This window comes from Physcomitrium patens, chromosome 25 (genome assembly GCF_059467195.1).
Source record: "Physcomitrium patens ecotype Gransden chromosome 25, ASM5946719v1, whole genome shotgun sequence".
Taxonomy (NCBI): Eukaryota; Viridiplantae; Streptophyta; class Bryopsida; order Funariales; family Funariaceae; genus Physcomitrium; species Physcomitrium patens.
Window position 1 is genome coordinate 9,227,493 of NC_143434.1, and position 21,640 is coordinate 9,249,132.

General features: G+C 34.8%; 2 protein-coding genes, 2 long non-coding RNA genes and 1 other non-coding gene across 12 annotated transcripts; 4 read left to right on the top strand and 1 right to left on the bottom strand.

Annotated features, from left to right (window-relative positions):
- The first annotated feature begins 244 nt into the window (after nucleotides 1–244).
- LOC149986298 (uncharacterized) lies at nucleotides 245–1,602 on the top strand. The gene is made up of 2 exons (XR_016501024.1): nucleotides 245–554; nucleotides 1,131–1,602. It is a non-coding gene; the product is annotated as an uncharacterized LOC149986298 (long non-coding RNA).
- A 6,441-nt stretch (nucleotides 1,603–8,043) lies between these two features.
- On the top strand, nucleotides 8,044–10,500 carry LOC112277185 (transmembrane emp24 domain-containing protein p24beta2). Its single transcript, XM_024509242.3, has 4 exons — nucleotides 8,044–8,901; nucleotides 9,185–9,377; nucleotides 9,600–9,707; nucleotides 10,033–10,500. Exons 1-4 carry the CDS (start codon nucleotides 8,668–8,670, stop codon nucleotides 10,164–10,166), a joined length of 669 nt encoding a protein of 222 aa, XP_024365010.1. The 5' UTR covers nucleotides 8,044–8,667; the 3' UTR covers nucleotides 10,167–10,500.
- Nucleotides 10,501–11,400: 900 nt separating this feature from the next.
- On the top strand, nucleotides 11,401–14,835 carry LOC141044927 (uncharacterized). The gene is made up of 3 exons (XR_012216720.2): nucleotides 11,401–12,613; nucleotides 14,282–14,361; nucleotides 14,751–14,835. It is a non-coding gene; the product is annotated as an uncharacterized LOC141044927 (long non-coding RNA).
- TRNAS-AGA (transfer RNA serine (anticodon AGA)) lies at nucleotides 11,946–12,027 on the top strand. Its single transcript has one exon. It is a non-coding gene; the product is annotated as a tRNA-Ser (tRNA).
- LOC112277256 (uncharacterized) lies at nucleotides 14,010–21,020 on the bottom strand. 8 transcript variants are annotated; one of them, XR_002968319.3, is made up of 19 exons: nucleotides 20,076–20,943; nucleotides 19,722–19,874; nucleotides 19,427–19,522; nucleotides 18,981–19,048; nucleotides 18,527–18,611; nucleotides 18,322–18,357; nucleotides 17,943–18,101; nucleotides 17,631–17,672; nucleotides 17,314–17,385; nucleotides 17,014–17,148; nucleotides 16,812–16,877; nucleotides 16,600–16,676; nucleotides 16,443–16,482; nucleotides 16,157–16,249; nucleotides 15,902–15,985; nucleotides 15,545–15,673; nucleotides 15,230–15,340; nucleotides 14,950–15,040; nucleotides 14,010–14,707 (listed from the first exon to the last, which is right to left on the bottom strand). XR_002968319.3 is itself a non-coding variant. In XM_024509379.3 (18 exons), exons 1-18 carry the CDS (start codon nucleotides 20,217–20,219, stop codon nucleotides 15,002–15,004), a joined length of 1,629 nt encoding a protein of 542 aa, XP_024365147.1. In that variant the 5' UTR covers nucleotides 20,220–20,944; the 3' UTR covers nucleotides 14,771–15,001. The 8 variants fall into 8 exon arrangements, 5 of the variants coding, with proteins under 5 accessions (XP_024365147.1, XP_024365145.1, XP_024365144.1 ...); XR_002968320.3 differs by lacking the exon at nucleotides 15,545–15,673 and having other exon boundaries at nucleotides 20,076–21,020; XR_016500923.1 differs by having other exon boundaries at nucleotides 14,950–15,340; nucleotides 20,076–20,941.
- Between the last annotated feature and the right edge of the window lie 620 nt (nucleotides 21,021–21,640).

Here is a 21,640-nt window from a genome sequence, read left to right on the forward strand (position 1 = left end):
ATAAATATTAAAAAAAGAAAAGATCCTGTGTTTCCAGGTGTCTTTTTTCTTTTTTCTTTTCTTTTCTTTCTTGTTAGTGTGTATGACCGTGGCAGTGCCGCGGTGAAAAAACAAAGTTGCTGGTTCCTCTTTTCCATTGTGTGCATAGGAAGACCCGCAGATCAAGCAAGTTGTTGGCGTGGCGACTTGGTGGAGGCGTCATCATTGACGTCTGATCTGTGGAATTATTTCGAAAGCTTCCTTTCCTTATTTTCTTGTGGTTTTTGTTCCATTCTCTTTGTGCGGTTGCTGAATTTGAAGTTGGCGGTGCTGTTACGATTTCTTTTGTCTACGATGGGACACCAGTGTGAAGCGGCTCAGGAATCATTTCACTTGCAATGGCGGTTGTTGAAAGGCATGGTGCGGTGTGTTGGAGTGCTTCGTGCTACAGCAACAATCTTCGTGCTGGGAAGCGCATTGCATTGGTTGATAACACAACGAGGTTCCTTGATCCACCTGTAAATCGGTGAACTCAGAACAAGCTAATGCAATGTTCCCATCTTCACAATTAGAGTGTAAGATTAGTGACCCAGTTGTTGGCCAGTGGAATTTATTAGCATTGGGGTCGTTGCTGTAGTGTTCAAACTGAACGATCAGGCTTTGGCCAAATAGATCAGCTACCCACGGTTTACTTAATTGTTGCTGAATTCTTGGCGCGTGATTGTGGTCACAATTATTGAATTTGTGAATCGGGCGTTGATTCGTTTGTCTCGTGCACTGACATATGAGTCAGCAATTTTGAACCGGTAGTGGGGTATTATTGCTGCTGTCATTTTCCACGTGGTGGTGGTGTTTACCTCCTCTCTAACATCCGAATTTGAGTCGCTGCTTGGTGCAAGGTTCTAGTAGCCAAAAAAAAACAGTAAGAACGGAGGCTTGTTTGCGCTAGATGCCCCTTTGCAAATGGTGGAGCAGAGTTGGCTCACCATCTTTCACATATTTGTCTTGATGGAGGAGTAAATCCCAGTTTAAGTGGCTTCCATCAGGTTTTGGCTCTGTGTGTTCACAACATTGGATTTCATTGTGGAGGGGGAACTCACATTATAATCTGCAATCGCAAGTGAATTCAACTGTTGGGTTCGGTGGCGCAGTGGGCATAAAGTGGAGCTATAGAATTCAAGTTGAAGAAGGCAGTTCGTGGTTATTGTTTGCACAGTGAAAAAAATTTGGTTATTCCGTGCCTTCAACGACGCTGTGCGTGCTACAGCTCGGGTGTCTGATCGTGGGAAGAGCCTGCAGATTATAGTGGCGGCTCATCCAGTAATCAGGTGAGCAAGCAGGTGAGCAACCTGAGGTGGTGGAGCTCGACTCACAGCAAGTCAAACTATGCGGCAAATTCCTCCAGCTTGGTAAGGACTCCAGAACAGTGACGTCGTGAGTAGGATAGGGTTGAAAAAATTAGGTTAGAAGAATTTTAGGTTAAAATGGATGATTTGTGTATAGATGAAAGAATTAATAAATTGGATGAAGATTTAGTCAAGGATGAAGTTTTGGCATGGATGAATTCCAAGCATAGATGATAAGTTATTCATGGATGAGAAGTTATTTGTAGATGATAATTTATACTTGGATGATTTTTGTTAATGGATGAATTTTAATAAAATAAAATAAAATAAACAAACAAAATATTAAATTAAGAATTAAGAGAAGGAATTTCTTTAGGCATGCATTTGGTGAGTAATTTGCTATTATGAATGTGAGTTAAAGGTTGAGGTTTTGTTGAATATTTTAGGTGTTTTAAAAAGATTAAAAAGTGATTTAATTAGAATTTAAAGAAGAGCTAGAGCTTATTAAACTTGCATAGTTAATTCACTTATTATGAACTAAAATAAACTTCTAATTAGTAGGAGATTGTTTATTTCACACTTGGTGATTTAAAGAGGTTAAGAATGAATTGATTAAGATCTAAAAAAGAGCTAAAATTTCTAAAATTTTCATAGTTAATTTATTTGTTATGAACTAGAATAAACTTCCAACTAGTGGAGGTTTATTTTAGCTCACAAGTTTGAACCTCATTGTTGACTTCTTCCATATGCATAAAAATAGTATTTCCATGGTTTATATTAGAAATACATGAGATTTGTATCTTAAGAGTTTTGACAAGCTTGTGAAGATCTGCAATAGTTGCAAATCTATTCTCACTTCTATGTGAGTAGTATCCATAATTTTTCCTTCTATAGATGACTCAAATAAATTCACAAGTCAAATTAGAAGAAAGTAATCTGTAACTTCTAATACCAAATAAAATTTTCTACAAAGAAGGCATAGTCTACTCTCTTTAAAGAAAAAAAAATCAATGTTTAGAAAATTAAAAGTTAGTTTAAAGGTAGATAGTCTACAACCTTCAAAACATAATAATAGAAGTGAGGTAATTCACTCACTTTTAAAATAAAACAAGAACAACAAGTTAGCACTCTTATCAAAGTCTTAGGGACATAAATTTCAAAAAATTAAATAATCAATAAATTTTTGTATCATTCAAACAAACTAAAAAATCATTGAAAGATGGAATAATATTAAATTAGAATGGCTATTGCCAAAAACAAAAAAAAGTAAAAGGTCTTAAAATAAGACTAATGATTAGAAAGGTGTTGATAAGAGTGAAGAAGACTTCACTCTTCCCTCCCTATATACTATCTAACTAAGAGTTATGTGGCGACGTTTTATAGGACCTCCAACACGTATCCAATTTGTGAGACACATATTATAACTTATAAAACAAATTTCTTCTATACATGCCACATTAATAGCTTGTACTACAAGCTATCCATACATATGGCACATGGCTAATTTATTGGCTAAGTTTCTAACCTATCAATCTACTATGAAGTCAAATGTAAATCTATAAAGCTTCTAAAAAGCTTTGCTACAAAATAATATCAAATCTATATATATATATATATATATATATATATATATATATATATTTATCTTCTATCTAATACTGCTTATCTAGGTAAATATGTCTATCTATGATAGCAATTAAAAGAAGGTGATTGGCAATCCTTTGCTACATTCAAGGTTAGGCTTGGTGTGATTATAGTTCTATATATTTATTCTTTCTACTTTCATAGTCAATGTAAATTCAAAGATAGCATATTGAACTCTACTTTTGAAGATTATTTTATATTCTTATATATTTGTTGTTAACTTGGAGGAAGTTAGTATAATAGGTCTACCTATAATACTATCATTGAATATTGAATATATTACTATATTTGAAAAGAAGGGTCTTTTTATAAATTCAAGTTGTGCAAATCTTTTGAGGCAATCAATCTAAGTGAATCTATATTCTTGTAACAAAATGATATCTCGTTGTAGGTGCAATTTTTGTATGAGAAATCATAATTCTCAACATTTCTTATACCTTTTAATTCTTTTCTCAAACATTGGATATTATACAATGCCACAATTAGAATGTCAATCATATATTGTATTCATTTTTTCTATCTATAGTTTTTATTCAAAGCAAAGAAGGAGAGTCAAGTATAATATTATATTAAGATCTTTTTGGTATGAATTGTCAAATGCTACTCTTTAAGCTAAGTATGTTATTTCATTTATATGTTTTAATATGGAATCTTGATGGTTGCCTACTAAGAAGGATAATGGCTTTTAATACTTGTTGTGGATGTATTTGTAAGTTGATTGTCAAATAAGATTTTGGCCATCTAATCACAAATTAGAATAGTATCTGTGATTGTCTATCTCAATTGCCAAAGTACATCTATCCAAAGCCTCAAGGAGTTAAATTTGTTGTTTTTATAAGTGATTTCAATCCGTAGTCTTTGCATTGTGGAATTGACCATGTATGTTTGTGTTGTGGTTATTATTTAGTCTTGTTCATTGAGCGCATATTGCAACTACAACATATGCAAGGAAGCATTTCTAATCTTATGCACAAAAGTTTTAAAAAAGAAATCAAACTTGATTCTTATCACCATTAGAAAAATGTACCTTTGCAATGGTTTTTCTTATAGATATTCAATTTTTAGTGTATGCAAAAATCAAGGATGTATTAAGATGGAGTTATAAGAAAAGATTCCTTTTAGTTGATTAAGATTTTTTGTTATTTGAAACTATTTTGTTGGTTTCGTTTTTATCCATATAAATTTTATTTTTTGAAGTGTTCATGTGGATCTTTTGCAATGGTTATGCCTATTATTATTGAAATTTCTTTATCTCCTCTATTTAATTTAAATGAATTACGATTAGTTTTTAGTAAATTCTTTAAGTTGATAGGTTTGCTATGTAGTCGTTTTTTTATCTTCTTTTCAATTGAGTATACAATGCTTTGCATGATGCTTGATACTTTGGCATCTATTGCATTTTTTTGATAAGCCATTGTACTTTATAGTATGTTCTTTTTTGCTTCCTAAAGAATTGGATAATACCACTAAGTAGAAGAGTTTTGTAATGTCATTGACTAAGATGTAGACTCTAAATCTTGCAACTTTGCTTCTATAAGTTTTAGAGGGGTCCTAGCAATCACTTCTTTAATGCTATTAATTCTTTCATGAAAAATTGAGAGATACAAAATAGACGGCTTAGTCTCCTAAGTTGAATCTAGATTGAGTATATAGTGAGATGAGAGGCTGACGCAGATTTGGGATCCAAATCAACTTGCCGCATAGTGAAAAAAAATTCTTAGTTATTGAATTTGTATTGTATGAATAATATTTTTTTTGTGCCTTATTTGTTAGTAAATTGTACTTCAAAGTAACCTCCTCTAAGCATTATGGTTTAAGAATATGAGTTATAAAGGATGTAAGTGGTCCATTCATAGAATATCCTTATTTTTGGATTATTTTTCAAGTACCCTATTAAGATATGTCTCTCTTCATGTGTGATTTATACCTACAATTATTACATTGTATTTGGGATAAAATTGATATTGATTGTGTTGTGTGCAAGGTGTAATTGTAATATCTTTGGTTCTACTCATATGGATGTGTTTGGAATATAAAGGATCACTATGTCAATTTTAAATGCTTATATCAACATCTTTGCTTCCGATTTCACTTGTTCTATGAGTTTTAGGAGCTCCTCTTCTATTATGTACTAGTATGATAATCTTAATTGAAAATTAGATCAAATAAAGTCTTTTGTAGAATTTTATTTATTTTATTTTATTTTAGTTTATTTTATGAATGTCTTGAAAGTTTCCATTGTATAATGGGTCAATTTTAATGTCTTATGTAATAATGTTGTCTCTTCTCCAATCATTGGATCATCCATCGTATAATGTATTGAATTTTTTCCCTTGGTATGGCTTGGATTACCTATCCTTTTTGGCTAGTTGGAGTTTTGGTTCTAGAATAAGGTGTGAACAACTAATGTGGTTCCAATATCTTGTTGATTGATGAGATGGTTCATTTTTGTCTCTATTGTGGTGTTATATGATAAAACGGCTATTAGGTGAAATAAAAAAGATTTTTTTTTTTATTATAGAGGATCCTAATTAAAAATATATAATAAAAAAATATAGATAAAAGATAGGCAAGTAATAAAATCTTATAATATTATAATAGCCTTTTATAAAAATAGATTCTATTTACTTTATATGGCCATTAATAAAGAAAAATAAGGTAGATTAGAAAAATAAAAGATATAAGCATTTGTAGAAGGAAGTAAGGAGTTGATTTTAATAAAAATTACCTCAAAAAAACAAGTATTGATATTTGGAGAGGAACAATTGCCAAACAAGCTTGAAATTAGATCTATAGGTACAAAACCGTGCATATATGCCATTTTCAGTTTTCTTTTTCAAATTAAAGAATTGAATTTGAGAGCAAACTTGAAAAGAGATTTTTGAGAATTAGTTCTATATCATTTGGATTAATATTAAAGTTTTGATGGATTTTCAAATTTAGTGATGTATTTGGTGGATTTAGATTTTAAGAAATAAAAATCAGTTTGAAAATTTGAGGATTTTGTGAGTTTTATAGCATATTTATAGATAAAAATTTGGCAATTTGTTGTTGTACTTGTTATAAATGTGTGTTAGAAATTTGATATCAATTGAGTAGTTAGATTGAAGCATAGAAGAGTTTTTGTAGATTATAGTCTTATAAATTGGAATTTAGAAGATTGATGAAAATTTCTAAGATATCTGTTAATCCACTAATTGGATTGAAATACAATTTTTTTCAAAGGTGTTTAACTTGACTTCAAATAATTGTATAAAGTTTGGAATCAATTGAATGGTGAAATTAAGAGATCGTGGTTTGAGAATGTCAACATCAATGTTGAAAAAGGAGGTTAGCCAACATCCAAGTGGAGTTTAGAGAGTATCATCTATTTGATATGTGCAATCTTCTTCAATTTTTTTATGCTTGTTGGTAGCTTAGTTGTTGCAAAGTTTACAAATTTTGAATCAAAATCAATAGTTTGAGCATTTGTTATTGAATTTTCAATCTACTATAGGATTTGTTAAGAATTTGTTTAAGATTTAAGATTTGATTAAGGATTGATTAGAGTTGGTTTAGGGTCTAGGGTTCCATTAGGATTTGTTTAGGATTTATTTAGGATTTGATTAGAATTTGATAAAGATTTATTTAAGATTTGATTAGAATTTAGGATTTCATTAGAGTTTGGTCTAGGTTTAAAATTTAGGATTTGATTAAGATTTGATTAGGATTTAATTAAGATTTCTATTTTTGATATTTCTTTAAGTTTTTTTTATTATATATATTTCATTAAGGCTAATTTATGATTTCTTTATGTTTCTTTTGTAAGTTCTTGAGACTTCTTTTGGATTTAATTAAAGATTAATTAGCATTATTATAATATAATTGGAATTTGTTTAGGATTCTATTAGAATTGCTAAGATTAACCTATTGCAAGTTCCATTTTTCCTTCCACAACTAGGTATCCAGTACATTCTCAAGTAGACTTCATACAATATGACAGTAAATGTATTTCTATTGTCTTTTTGCAGTAATATATGTTGCTCGTATTGTAGTGGTGTCGGCCAACACTCTCTCCATTAGAAAATGGAAAGGCTGAATTCAAAGCTCCCTTTGGAGCGTCTTTCCTCCGAATTTATTATCTATCAGCAAATTGCTGCTTTGCAATCTCATAGAGTGTTGCAGTGCTTCTCCGACTGTTTCAAACTATTCCGCTCACAAATCACTCAAAAAACAAGCGTTCTGGTAATTTCGGATTGTCAGGGTGCTGTTCCATGAAATACGGAGCCTCGCCGCCGCTCTGCCCTGCTCTACCACTGCTCTACCATTAGAGCTACTCTCCCGGGTTGGCAACGGGAAAATCAGCACAGATTATATACAAACATTTTTGTCTCGGTCTGCTAAGAACCAGTAGCTCCATGCATTAGTTCCTCAAGCCCGAAATCGTGCATTGTCGTGTCTGTGACCACGGGAGAGTGATCTCGTTGTGCTCTTCTGAAGAACTTGTTCGCAATACACACCGAACGTGGTGGTGTTCGAAATTAAAGGTAAGAAGTCCGTGTTGGTCCGAATCAATGGGAACCCTAGAATCCTAAATCACCGTCATACGATTTCCAAATAGATACTAACAACAGGTTTGTTGGAAACTGTTGTTGTGATCAGGGTGGAGACGCCGCGGTTGAAAATGATATTCCAAGTTTGAAAGTTGCTCACTATTTTTCCATTTCTGTTGTATAGTATCTTTTGCAGCAGCGACTGAACACGCATGTAATTCCACTCTCTACTATTAGACTCTCAAATATCGCAAAAAAAAAAAAAAAAAAAAAAAAAAAAACGATTCCGAATATCAGTGCGTGCTGGAACTGGGCCCTCAGTGGTCGTCGGCAGTGAACTGACCATTCCAATCACTTGTTTGGTCGACCTTGCGAAACTAATCCACACGCTCCATAAACTAACAGTGTCGTGTGAATCTGGATAACGAAAATCCGTCCTGAATTCGTATGTACGAATTCATGAACACCCTCTCACCTGGTTTGACGTCTGAATCTCCAAAAATAGGGTGAGGGATCTTGGAGGCCTTGCATTCGATGGTGAGAAGATCGGGGTTCAATTCATCAAGGGTCGTTTGGTCAAGCAGAACGAGATGGCTATTTTAAAGTCTAGCATGACTTGGATTAACCCAACATGGGCTCTCATCTTTTGCAGGGCACTCGTTGTCAGCTCGGAAGCTGACTGGTTGCAATACGTAGCGTCACCAACCGGCGCTTGACAATTGGGCACCGTGATGTCTTTAGGACAATTAATGAGGCTGGTGCCGAATTGTGATTAGGCGAAGCCAGGTTGACGACACCCATTATTTGCAGCTTAATGAAAAGTGCACAAGGACTGCTTCATACCCTATAGCAGCAGCATGTGGCATCACGAAGCATCATCGATCGGCACTTTGACACCGAATATGTTCCCCCTCATATGGCCCTCACTCTCATAACATTGTTCCCATGCGGTTGACTAGCTTTTGTGCTACCTCACCTGGATTGAGCACTGCGTTCGTGTAACAGGTGAGGTTAGAGAAAGGTAGAGCTGGTGGAACGTGGGTAAACTTTCAAAGGTGGGAGGAAGAAGAGGAACGCATCTGTTTGTTTTTTGGGTATTTAGGGTAAGAAAAGAAAGAGGAAAAGAGGGAGTTGAGGGGACGAGGAGAGATTGCAGGTTGGAGGGAATGGAGGGGATGGGTCGTAGAAGGTGTGGGTGGTGGCGTCAAGTGCTTTTGATAGTTGGGATGTGGCTGGTACTGGCGAGGAGGGCGCAGGGGATTCGTTTTGTGATCGATAAGAAAGAATGCTTTCAGCACGAAGTGCCCTTCGATGGAGATCATGTTCGCGTTTCTTACGTAGTTATCAAGTCTGAGAGTTCATGGAGCTTCGAGCACACCCCGGTTGGATTGGATCTGATTGTGCGTTTCTTCTCTCTTTTCACCTCTGTTACCGCCCCTGATCGGCAAATTTTTGCGTTTTCAGTGATTTCAAGCAAGTTTAGTTTAGAAGTAACAGATAATCGAAGAAGCTAGCAGAGTGCTTAGTCACAAAACTTACAAGTGCTTACTGAGAGAAGATTTTAGGAAATTCGAAGTGTTAGGAAAAGGGTGTGTGTGTGTCTCTTGCTCTTGCTGCATGAGATCGAGTCGGGCCTCGGGTATGCGCTCGCAGTACTGCACTGAAACTAAGGGGGATGTGCAGGTTGAAGGGCCTGCAGGTCACCAGGTGCACAGCTCGAAAGCTCTAGTGGAAGACAAATTCGACTTCACAGCAGCGCGCAAAGGACTGTATAAATTTTGCTTCTTCAACCGGAATTCGATGCATGAAACCGTTGATTTCGATGTTCATGTTGGCTACCACATTTTAAATGCAGACGAAGAACATGTGAAGGATGGTATGTGTGCTCGTTGACTATGCATCCTTGATGCCGACACGGATAAAGATTTTTTTAACAGCACTTAAAAAATATTCAATATGTAAATTTGAGTTTCGCGTCTATGAGGTGTTCATGCTGTTTCTATTCCCACCTATTCTTAGCAAAGTATAGGTTTAGTGGCTAATCCAGGGTCAGTTCAGTGTAGAAAGTTGTAACTGGAATGAGGTGGTTGAATTGCAGAGCATATTGAGCCATTGATGATGCAAATTGAGAGCCTAGAGGAATCGCTGTACTCGATCCAGTTTGAGCAACACTGGCTCCTCGCACAAACTGACCAGCAAGAGATTGGTAAGCTTGCTACAGTCTTTTCCTTTCTTTTTAATTGGAGATGAGAGTACCTAAATAGCAATGAACCTGCGGTTTGAATTGTCTTCTTTGGAGGATTAATGCAGTACATCAGATTGTATCGACGGTGATTAACTTCGGTGATGGACCATCGTCGTTCATGAAACAAATATTTTATGAGAATTCACAAAATAGATAGAATGGAGCTTGATGGTAAAGCTTTGCACTACTTACAATGCTAATTTTTTCACATCTTTATTCAAGCCTTGTTTCCTATAAGTCGTTAAATTCTGTTGCTTTACGAGTTTGGCGTTTGTATCTGGTGCAGTTAACAAAGCAATGAGCAGGCGAGTTGTCTACAAGGCGATGCTCGAGGCACTAGCTTTAATGGGATGCAGTGTGCTTCAAGTTGTGTTGCTACGGCGGCTTTTCGAGAAAAAGCTTGGGCAGTCACGAGTTTAAATATAGATTCAGCTTCCTGCTGTACATCAAACATTTTAGTAAATCATTTCCTTGTTTCATTTCTCATTTTACAATTTCCCTGTGAAGCAGAACCCATAGAGTACAATCAGATGAGATGTCACAAGGGATGTTCATCTTTCCATGTCTACCAGCATGGACAATCAATCTGTCTTGAGTTTGTGAGATCATCCTGTGACAGAACTGGTTTCCAATTTTTTGTTAAAATATCGAAACTTCGGACAGCTTGAGGTCTGTTGATACGTTCATTCGAAATTTTTTTTCTGTTTCCTCTCAGAACATATGTATATATATATACACCTACTTTTATGCTCCATTTTTGAAGTGATTTTCGAACTGTTTCTGATCTGGCGATGTTAGCTTCTATCTACTTAATGTCACATGCTAAACTTGTTACATCCGTGTTCATTACCGAGACAAATTTCATCTTCATTAGTATGTGTAATCAGTAGCAATATAAATAGTGCAAAAAGTCTCGGTGAATAATACAATTTCAATGTGCTCACTGTTCATTTGTCTAGAAGTCGAACTTGCTGTGGCATTCAACTGTGGTCATGGATGGCGTAACAAGACTTAGCAATAGACGTACCACATCCATTATAGTGCTCAAAAGTGCCTGAAAGTGCTTAAAAAACTTTCACATAGAATGACAATGTACAAAACATTTACTCAACCACATTGAATGGGCTTCAGAAAAGTAACCCATCAAAGTATTTATTGTATATGTTGTCTGTTGCAGTACATACTGCGTTACATATGTTCACCAGATAAACCTTTAATCCCTTGTTGCATGCAACTACCACCCACAAATTTCTAAATTGTTCTTGATATTTGTCTGTTTTGCATTTATTTCCACATAGTTTTTGTCCAAGCAAAGGTAGATGCTTACATACACATATTTCGAATGTATAGTTGATTTAATTATAATCTAATTCATATATAACGTTTAAATAGTAATTTATTGCATGTAACATAATGATTTTAAAAATCATATGCAGAATTTAAAACTTAAGAAGAATAAGAAAAATTTAATATAAATATATAAATATATTTGTATATCAAGGAGTCTTTATTCGAATTTCCAAGTTAAATTCTATTGAACCAAATATTAACACCTTATGATATTGAGATTCTAAAATCATTCACTACATCAAAAGTAATTATAATTTTATACACATTTTTAATTTATCTAAAATACGATTTATGTATAAAATAAGATAAAGTTTGTGACATTAAAGCTCCAATTTAAAACTTCCAAAATCAACGTTTTCAATTCTATATAATATAAGCTACATTTAATTTTTTTAATAAATAATTAATTCGATAATGTCACAAAGACACCTTTGTTTTTAAAATTCCAATTAAAAGACTGTATAAAAATTTTAAACTCCATTTGTCTTTTACTTTACAATAAGCATGAACATCTTTAAATAATATATTACATGACCAGAAATTCCATGCCAGATCCTGTAGCAAAATTTTCTATAAACAAATGGTTTTCTTTTGTAAACCAACCTTGTTCTATATATATATATACACACACACACACACACAAACAAAAGATTATTAAAATTATAAAACATTTTTTTTATCTAAATAAATTTATCTGATACGAATGTAAAACAAAATCCATATCATGCAACAAATCAAGTAGAAGTCCAAGGATCAACGATATTTTCATCCACCTAACGACATTTGTCTAATATGTATTACAATATAAATATTGTATAAGCTTTCTGTTTAGAAGAGTCTCCTATCGCCGTGCTCATGCCGGAGTGGTTATCGGGCATGACTAGAAATCATGTGGGCTCTGCCCGCGCAGGTTCGAATCCTGCTGAGCACGAAGTCGACCCTGAGTTGATTCTAAGATTTTCGTAAGCATTGATAAAATAGCATCAATTAATCGCACGTGCAGAGATGCCATTTTTTTTGCCATAGAAGAGATTAATGATTTGCGTTATCTTGATTTAATATTATAGTTACATGCAATTGCTCCAAAATATGTTTCTTGATTTGAAAATCAAATCAAAACCATGCTTTAAACCAAAAATTTAGGACTAAATTTGAATTGGTTTGGTATTTAGTTTGATTATTTTAGTTAGTGAAATTAATTAAATTCATTTCAACTGTAGGTACAAACCTAAGAAACTTCATGTTGTCCTCTATAATTGTCAAACAATTAATATATTCAATCAAAGAATATTTGGATAATTAATATATTAGTCTATTCTTAGAACTTACAATCAAAACCTCAAAGAATTTTTCTAGTATTGATAATAAAAAAATGAAGAAAAAAAAAGGCATGAAAATATTATTAACAATATCTTTATATTACAATTCTGGTCTACATTTTTGTTGAAAACAATATTGTATAAAATAACTCAATGCTAATCATGCACAAGATTACAATGATCAAATACCAAAATAAGGTAATACATTTTATTTTCATTCCATTTTTGTAATGTAACAATGTTAAATTCTAATTATAACAATAACATCAAACATATCTCAATCTTCCTCTGAGATTGAATGTATATTGGGAAATTGCACTTGGGTGAATGTGTAGTTGAAAACAGTATTTCAAAAATCAATTAAATCAAGAAAATACCTAATTTTTAAATTGAAATAGTAACATTAGTGTCAGAATTAGTCAAATTATAAAATTTTTAAAACAAAAATAAATTATCACATAAACAATATTGCCTATTCATCCGCCACAACATACAGTTGACACACATGAAAGTGAAGTGTGTTTATTTAAAATATGCAAAAAATGTAGTATCAGGAAATAAAACTCTTCGACAAACTGAGTTTAAAGATGAAAGTATTAAAAAGTCATGAAGAATTTCTTGAACTTTCTACAGGTCAATCTAATGTATGTGGTTTTAAAAATCACATACATGTTTTATAGAATTGTTGAATTTAATGTAACGAATACCCAGGTCTCTTTTTATATAATGTTAGAATCTAAATCAAACAAAAAATTGAGTCAAAGTATTGTATCATTATAAATCTATATTTGTTTTTCTCATATTGTCTTCTGTTCTATATCTATTTATTTATTGTTGTTCTTGTTTTTGTTGTTTTATTTATTTATTTATTTGTGTTTTGTGTGTGTGTGTTATTTATTTATTTATTTATTTATTTTCCATATTTCAATTTTCTCTCTCATATTCTAAAATATGTTATATTCATTGGAAGACAGTTTAGATGAAATCTTACTAATGCTTCTTTAGGAGTTGATTCATACTTAGTAGGGTTCAAAAAATAAACAAAAAATTTAAAAATAACCCTGGAGGCAATCAAGTTGTTTAAACAATAAAATGTTCAATAAATTATTATTATTATAAAAATAAAATGTGTGGATTTGGCTAGAAGCATTGTCTTGATCAAAATTAAGTGATGTCTATTCCAAACTCTATCTACCAATTTCTTTTTTATGACTTTTTAGCTCTCAAAATCAATATTAAAAAAACTAATATATATATATATATATATATACTAGTGGTTAAACCATTGGCTTTGTCAACATCAAGTACGTTTTTGGTAGCCAATAAAAAAAATAAGAAAAACAAATTATACCAATCAATGTCCCTTATTGTAATTAAAAAAACAAAAATTGGCGCCACGTCAGCTAGGTCTGGGTTGGGTTCATATGTGCTTCTGCTACCACCATTGTTGCCGTCTCATCTCGAATTAGTTCGTCCCATTCCAATAACTAAGTAACTTAGCAATAATTGGGTTTTACCACCCTACTCCAGCCAATGGCATTTTTCATTTTTTTTTTATACAGATAGATATATTCATTCCTTACAAGTCCCATGAAAAAATCACTTCTAAATTGAAGTGATTTATATTCATTGTAGTGATGGTTGTCTGTACCTTGCATTTCAACAAGCAACTACAGCATTCAAGTATGACAAATATGGTAATTGAGCATGAATTGTCAAATATTTTAAAACTCTTGAACTTATCAAGTTCTCACTGTCTCCTGATTTGCGATTTAACATCACATGCATGCCTTTTAAATCGAAGGTCTTCTACTTCAAAGTTTGCTTCAAATTTATATTTTGATTTTAGCATCGTCAATTTTACAGAATAGGAGGCACTATGCTTTGGAACGGCTGGCACCTGATGATGTCCATCGGTGCAAATTTCCAACACCTTTTTGCAAGAGGTATTTTTTGTTTATTGTTATTACTTTTTTCTTCTGATTTTCTTTTCGTTTTGATTTTAATTTACATTGCAGTGCTTCAAATTTCACGTTTTAATTTACATTACAGTACATTCATTGTTCCGAGTAGGCTTCATTCATTTCTTCATTTATTCATTGCTTGCTTGCAGTGTGTTGGAATTGCAAAGGATGCCACTGTCACTGTGACTTTCTTTTCCACTTGCAAATTCAAGAACATGGGTTCGTGGAAGTGTGAAACTACTGTTTCCGAAGAAGACCATAAATAGAGAGTGTTTTGTCGAGTTTGATGAACATGCAAGCTGTTGTAGCGGCGTTCTGATCTTGAGGTCTGCAGTGATTTGACATAGGAATGTTAACATGTGGTATTACAGGCGTTGATGTAGAGTTGGGATGGAGAATGAGATTGAGCAATTTACAATTTAAAATCCGAAACTTATTGTTAAGTTTATAGTAACTAAAGGTATAAGTTCCTCTTAAAATGAATAAGAAAGTGATAATTCTAACTAAAAATATAATTATACAAAATAAAACAAAATATGAAACATGTTTCTAATCAATAACACTTAGTACTTCCAGTTCTTCTCTCTTTCAATTCCTCCGCACTTGCTGTCAGCTAGGTCCATCAAAAACAGGGTCCTCCAGTCTTTGTGTATTCTTCCCACTTCTCACATTCAACAAAAGTAAAAATTAAATTAAATGAACTATACATGTGTGTGTGTGTGTGTGTGTGTGTGTGTATATATATATATTGATACATTTATTTTCCTTTTTTTTTTAGAAAATAAAGTGCCGGAAAACTGATAAAAGATGAGTAAAAATCAATCCATGAAGGAAGGGCAGTTTTTTTCACTTGGGCACGGAATTGCTTCTGCAGTTTCTGCACAATTTTCGTATGCTGTTGAGCTTGCCTCAGCAACTGGGTCTCCAGATTGTCTTTTGTCTTGTTTACCATATCTTCACACTGCACAAGAAAGGAAGGGATTTTTTAAATTTAAATTTAATTTATTATTATTTTTCAAATATAATATAAAAGTTGTATATGAATCTTGTTTTAATTTGTTTCTAAATTTGCAATTGTTAAGGTGTTTGTCATTTCGCATGATTAATAAAAATGCTCTCAAATCCTAAACCCTATTTCTCAATGAGTTGTGGTGCTGGCTACCACCTTTTGTTTTTCATCTATTTGTAATTTGAAGATTTGTGTTTGCAGCTGATGGCATTGAGCATCATAATTTTGCTGTATGGCCCGTTTTTCCTCTTCTTTGGCGTTCAGTTCACTTTGCATACATTTGATCTGATAATGCACTCCCCATGATGTGAAAAATTTATTACCAAGGACTAAAAGAATAGTTACAACTAAACCCCTCCCCTCCAATTATAAACAAATACATAAAGGAATAAATAAAGCTATATCTCAATGATAAAAGAAAGAGATTAATAATTCTTTTGTTGTAAATTTAGTTTTTGTTAGATAGACATTAAGGGAAGAGAAAAAAAAAAAAAAAAAAAAAAAAAAAAAAACCTCTTGTTGTAGTCTTTGTACTTCAGTGGTTGAAGCCATGAGCTCCTTCTGCTTGATGTGGATGTTCTTTTGTAGTTCTTCAACCTGATGGAGAAATGATCAGAACCACAACCCTGTTATTTATTTTTCCTATCTATTTTTGTCCCTTTATAACATCATTTTATTTTCTTTTCTTTTCTTCTACATGAACACAATATTTTTCTATTTCTTATTTTCTAGAGCCTGGAAAAGACACAACAAAGCAAGCAAGCATACCCTCCTTGACTGGCAGTGAAGCTCATGTTCATTTTGCACACATGTGTTGGTCACACATGACAGATTTTTCTGCAATGCAAACGCTTTCTCTTCCTGCATATTCTCCACACATCTCTCATTTCCCCCTTTCACTATATTCTATGCTTGTGTTAATTTCATTGAAAATATTGATTTCCACTCCTAAGCCTATCTCCTCACTAATTACCACAATATGGATAACAAGTTGTCAAATTCATTTACACACACTAAAAAAATATTTACATATATACATAAATATAAAGAGTACCAGTTTAGCAATATTAGCAGCACATGTGCGCCTCAAGTTCCTGGTTCAGAAGAAAAACCCAGCATATCAGGAAAAGAGCGATGTCAGTGATACCAGGTGCAGCACAATTAAAAAACACTTCAATGAAAGAATGGGATGATAAGAAGAGTAACATTACGTCATCTCGTCTTGGAGATTTGTGAGATTGGAGAGAGTGTGCTCATGCGATTCCAGTCCCATCTTCACTTTCTCATTCTGAAAGGGAGGGAAACCATGCGGCCAAGCAAAATCTTAACTAGCAACGTCAACATTACACAAGTGTATCTGTACACAGACGTTGTCTCTGGGTCATTGTCTATAAGCATCGAGCTCGGAGATTCATTCTCTTACCGCAAGCGATACATCCACCTTCGCAAACTTAAGCTCGCTCTCGATTTGGCTTCTCTCCAGTTTCTCCTGAATGCCCAACAAATCAGATGATGAGGAACAAGATGCAGAAGGAAGAGAAGAAGAGCTACTGGTAAGAAGTGTTGCAAGGATTCACAGAGTTGGTACTCTGCAATGGCTGTGGGTGTGTGGAGGAGAAGCGTACATTGGCGAGCTCTGACTGTGCTGCAGCTAACTGGGTCTCCAGGCTTTGCAGCTTCAGGTGCTCCTCAAACAACAGTTGGATGTGGCGTGACTTCTCCTGAACTGCTCCGGAGATCTGCTTGTGGAGCCCAAACTCCTGAACGTAGGAAAAGACAAGGATACTAGAGCTTGTGGGTTAAACTGAACATCGCCACAGTGGCCTCGGTATAAGACCTGTTTGTTTCGTGAATATAAGCCACAATATCAGAAGGGAAACAGAAACCAAATTTCAGGAGAAATGTATATTCACGAAACGGCAAACCTTTTCTAACCATTCCGACTCAAGGAAAGCGTGATTGTGACAACATTCTTCGAGTTTCATTGCATGCTCTGCCTGCGCATTTACCACTGTGTTCAGAACAAAGTCTTGCACAGGATGATTAAAACCACCTTTTTAGATGATGATGTAACACAAGCATGAAGTTAATTGACCCTGAGAATATAGAGATAAAATTTTACTACTCAAATCTACATGCATTGCTCTCCCTCCTAACGAAGAGCTTCGGTGGATGTGTGAATACACATTGATAAGGAGAGATAACCTTCTAAAATCACCACTGGTCATGACACCCAAAATACCTTCAATTTCTTGATTTCCTCGGCATGAAGCGTTGTCATGTCCTATTTTCAAGGATAAAAACATGAATTGGGCCACACAACGGATTTTAACAAATTGAGAGTAACTACTATTTTTTGAAAAGAATGTGCTTGGTGGTCTAGCTTTCAATTCCAGCACCTATAGCAGCTTTCAATTTAGAAGCAGTAATAGCTCTTTTTTTTTTTTCATTTTATTTTATTTTATTCCTTAAATATTGTCTTTTAGGTTTGCTTTGATAAGGAGAAGCATATCATACAGAAATATCTGCAGTTGTAATGGATTGTTTTGACTACCTCGACAGTTTTCGTGTGTGCGTCCCTTTCGTTTTGACAGAATTCTTGCAATTCTACCTCCCTGTCCAGGTGTTGCTGAGTAGCGCTCATCACTTCCTTCTGGAAATTCTCCTTCATTTGTCTTGTTTCAAATAGTTTCTGCGTCTTCTCCCTTTCAAGCTGCGATCAGTTCCACAATCAGGAAGTGGGTTTTTCGAAGATCTCCGTCGTGATTAAGCGATGTGGAACACCATGAAGTTGCTTAAAATCTTAAACTTAGAATAGAGAGGCCCTCAAAAGAAGGTGACTTAAGTTTTGAACTTCAGCACTGTGCTAGTTCTAAGCTTGAACGAGGTTGATTCTAAACATTAATCATGGTCGTTATCAAGGTTGCTCTCACCTCCTGTTTCCGAGTTTTTCTGTAGTCGGAGAATTCCTGCATCGTACCCACTCCATTTTTAGCTTTCCCATTTCTCCAACAAGAAGCAATTCTGGTTGATTCGTTATGTCACAGAATTTATTACTGTGAGGTTTTATTATTGTTGATGGTGTTTAAATATTTTGTTAGCATGATTTTGTTAGCGTTAACAATTCCAGAAACTTACCTTTTCAACAGCCTCTTTTGCAGCTTGAAGACTCTCGAGCCTTGTTGACTTCTCAAGCAATTCAATCTTGGTTCTCTCCAGTTCCCTACATCATAAAAGTAGAATAAAACAAACAGCGTAAACAAAGATGCTGAAGGTAGGCAAAGTAGAAGAAGTCACAGCTGCCCACCTTTTGGCCTGCTGTAGATTTAAAAAGTATCTGCTGGCATGAGGTTGGAAACCTCCACAAAACCCTAAAATGATGTGAGCTATTAAGGCGAGGATCAAGTGTAACCCATATAAAAGTACTGCAATTTACTTGTCTTGTATTGTTCACTTGGAAAACTGAATAAAGGTGAAGAGGGAGTTGTCTTGGAAGTTTACTGATCCTGAGACCACGAAATTGGAGGTCTTTCATGCAAAGACCAAGAAGTAAAAAATATAGCATCACAGAAATTGATAAGGTTAGAAGTACCTCGAGAATTTCGCGTTAGATAAACCGGCCTGCTCGCAAGCAAACCTGTCTTCGTATCCTCTCATTTTCTGAAATAATACACGATCAATTACGGTTCATTATCCATACTTCGGACGAGCAATCATCATTCAAGAGGTAGTCAGTGAATCGAAATTGCAGCAGTGACAACTATGGAACCCTAGAACCAGTTTCTTGTAATTAAATTTTCCAGTTTTTGCTTGAAACGAAATGTAGAGTACAACTGGCTTGTTGCAAGTTCGCAAAAATGGAACAGAATTTTTGGAATATTGTCAGATGCATAGTGACTTAATGTAGCCATGTTTGTATGCAGAAATCATACAAAAGAAAATAGAATAAAAAAAAAAAAGCTCGCCAGGGAATGCCACGATTCACAATCCTCGACAACCACGACCTGCGATTCAGTAGACTGAAAGATGATTACCAACCTGGTGGAGGTTGATTACTTCATGCTGCGCTCGAGCCAGCTCCTCTTTCAGAAAATTTTTCTGGTGTTCTGATTCTGCCAAAATTCTTTGAGACTTCTACAATGAAACCCATCCCACCCTTCACCTTCTTCAGGTTATCCACTGACGATCAGCAACAGAGGAAGGAAGGAAGGAAGGTAAAGAGTTGGATCCTTTCATTTATGATCGCTGGTGCCGAACACTGATTAACGTTTTGACACAGTTGGAAAGTTATGTTAATTTTGCACAGACGTTGGTGATACTGTAGAATTAGTACCTCCTCTGCCTCCTGACGTTCACGTCTGCTCGTGCCAAGAGAAATCCCGTTCGTGGAACCCATAGCTTCCGTGAAGTCCTTCAACCGCTGCTTGGCTTCTTTCAATATGTCTTGAATATCAGTCTCCAGGCATTCTTCCGACACACACCCAGGCTGATAAAGACCCAAAACACTTGAACCTCAGCGCAGCTTCAAACATAATGGCAACACAATGTGCTACGTAACCGCACAATGACAAGCGCGACACCATATCACAGATCATGCAAGGAGATAACCCACATGCGTTATAATCGAAGAAACCTAACAAACGTTAACCCACATTTTCCATACACTTCACAAGGCCAGTCTCACAACCTTGTCGACGTCGGCGTGTCGCAGGTCATCAGATGGAGGCCCGTCTGCGTAATGTTCCATGAGGCGATTGAGTTGAACAAGAGTATTGTGCAGGCGATCGTTCATATCGGACCAGCCTGGGATAACCTCCACTGGACTCGCCATTGTTGCTGCACAACAACGTCGTCTTTGCAGCAATCTCCGACTTCAATCGCACAACACTATCTCCTTCTCCTCCTTCTTCGTCTTCGTCTTCATCACGTTGCAAGAGGGTTTTTGCACTTTTCAGTGCAATGGGTACAAACCAAAATTCTACTGTTCTTGCAATCGAATATGAACGAGAAGCTGTGCACAATTACATTGAGAAACAGTGAGGCAACATCACACAGAAGAGCTTCAGCAGCTCCGGATATTGCAGCACCAGTTTCAGGAACTGGTTTGCCAGTCAGTGCATAAACAGAACTGACGGGAAACGGAGTGAGTTTTTTTTGTCATTTTGTTCTTTTTTGCTTTTTCTCTTTGTTTGTTTTTTTGTTTGTTTTGTTTTGTTTTGTTTTTTTTTTTGGTTTCCCTTTTTGTTTCTTAGTGATGGAGGTCGTTAAGCAATTCTTCCGTTGAGCTTCTTAACTGATTGAATATGTGAATGTTTTTCTTTTTTCAAAGTCTCCATGGTGAATGTGGTATATACATATATTAATGTTAAAGTGATCCACCCATTTACAAAATCGACCCATTCTACATTAACCATTCCATGCTCCCAATCCTTGTTCCCTCTGTTCCCAGCTTTCATCTCAACTTCCCTCGTTCCTAGCCCCCATTCGGAGCTTCCGAGGTGTAGACGAGATGTTCAAAAATCCATGGAGGTCTAATATGCCCGAATCTAGTGTTGTAGCAAGCTGTCAGCCATCACGTTACTATAGATGATTACCTTCTTGCTCCATTGATCACACAACACATTTTCTGTACCTGTGAAAAACCAGAAAAAAGTGAACAATTAAACTTGATCTTTTTCTAAATGCCTTACATTGCAACATGAAATTGATCAAGTTAGATCGGACAAAAAGAAGAGAGGTGACACTTTTTATTTACACTCACTATCCATTTCTATTTTCACTAATGAGACTTATGCAAAGCTTGTAATTGAATCTTCATATACACATTGAGCCTTATGTAAATTTGCATTATTGTCTAGTCTTTATTCAAATCTTTGTTGCAATTGTTATTTATCTTAAGCTATTTGCTATCCAAGTCCTTGCTCTTTGGAAAGAATCAGTTGCCAAGATTACATACAAGATCTTGTATACGATCTCTAAGTCTACATATTGTAGCATCCTTGAAAATTCACATAAATGCTATAGTTGTGCCAAAAACTACAATTTCCTTATATCTCAAATTGTATAAGAGGCTGATATTTGTATGCTATCAATGCAAGAATGCCATCAACTTCAATGGTTGTACACAATGCTATTGGAAGGTGCATACATGGGCTAGGTTTAAAATAGAGGTGATAGTATTTAAGAGTCTAACAATTATAAATTTGTTTTTAGCTTTCGAAAAAAAAGGTGAAGGCAATAGGAGCTAAAAAT

Bases quoted from the DNA above. Each gene is read 5' to 3' on its own strand.
- LOC112277185 (XM_024509242.3), top strand. From the start codon at position 8,668: ATGGAGGGGATGGGTCGTAGAAGGTGTGGGTGGTGGCGTCAAGTGCTT. The intron at 8,902-9,184 runs GTGCGTTTCTTC...GGGGATGTGCAG, and splicing joins CGGTTGGATTGGATCTGATT to GTTGAAGGGCCTGCAGGTCA. The intron at 9,378-9,599 runs GTATGTGTGCTC...GTTGAATTGCAG, and splicing joins CGAAGAACATGTGAAGGATG to AGCATATTGAGCCATTGATG.
- LOC112277256 (XM_024509376.3), bottom strand. From the start codon at position 20,219: ATGGCGAGTCCAGTGGAGGTTATCCCAGGCTGGTCCGATATGAACGAT. The intron at 18,612-18,980 runs GTACTTCTAACC...TTTATGATGTAG, and splicing joins TCTAACGCGAAATTCTCGAG to GGAACTGGAGAGAACCAAGA. The intron at 17,386-17,630 runs GTATTTTGGGTG...GTAAATGCGCAG, and splicing joins AGGAAATCAAGAAATTGAAG to GCAGAGCATGCAATGAAACT.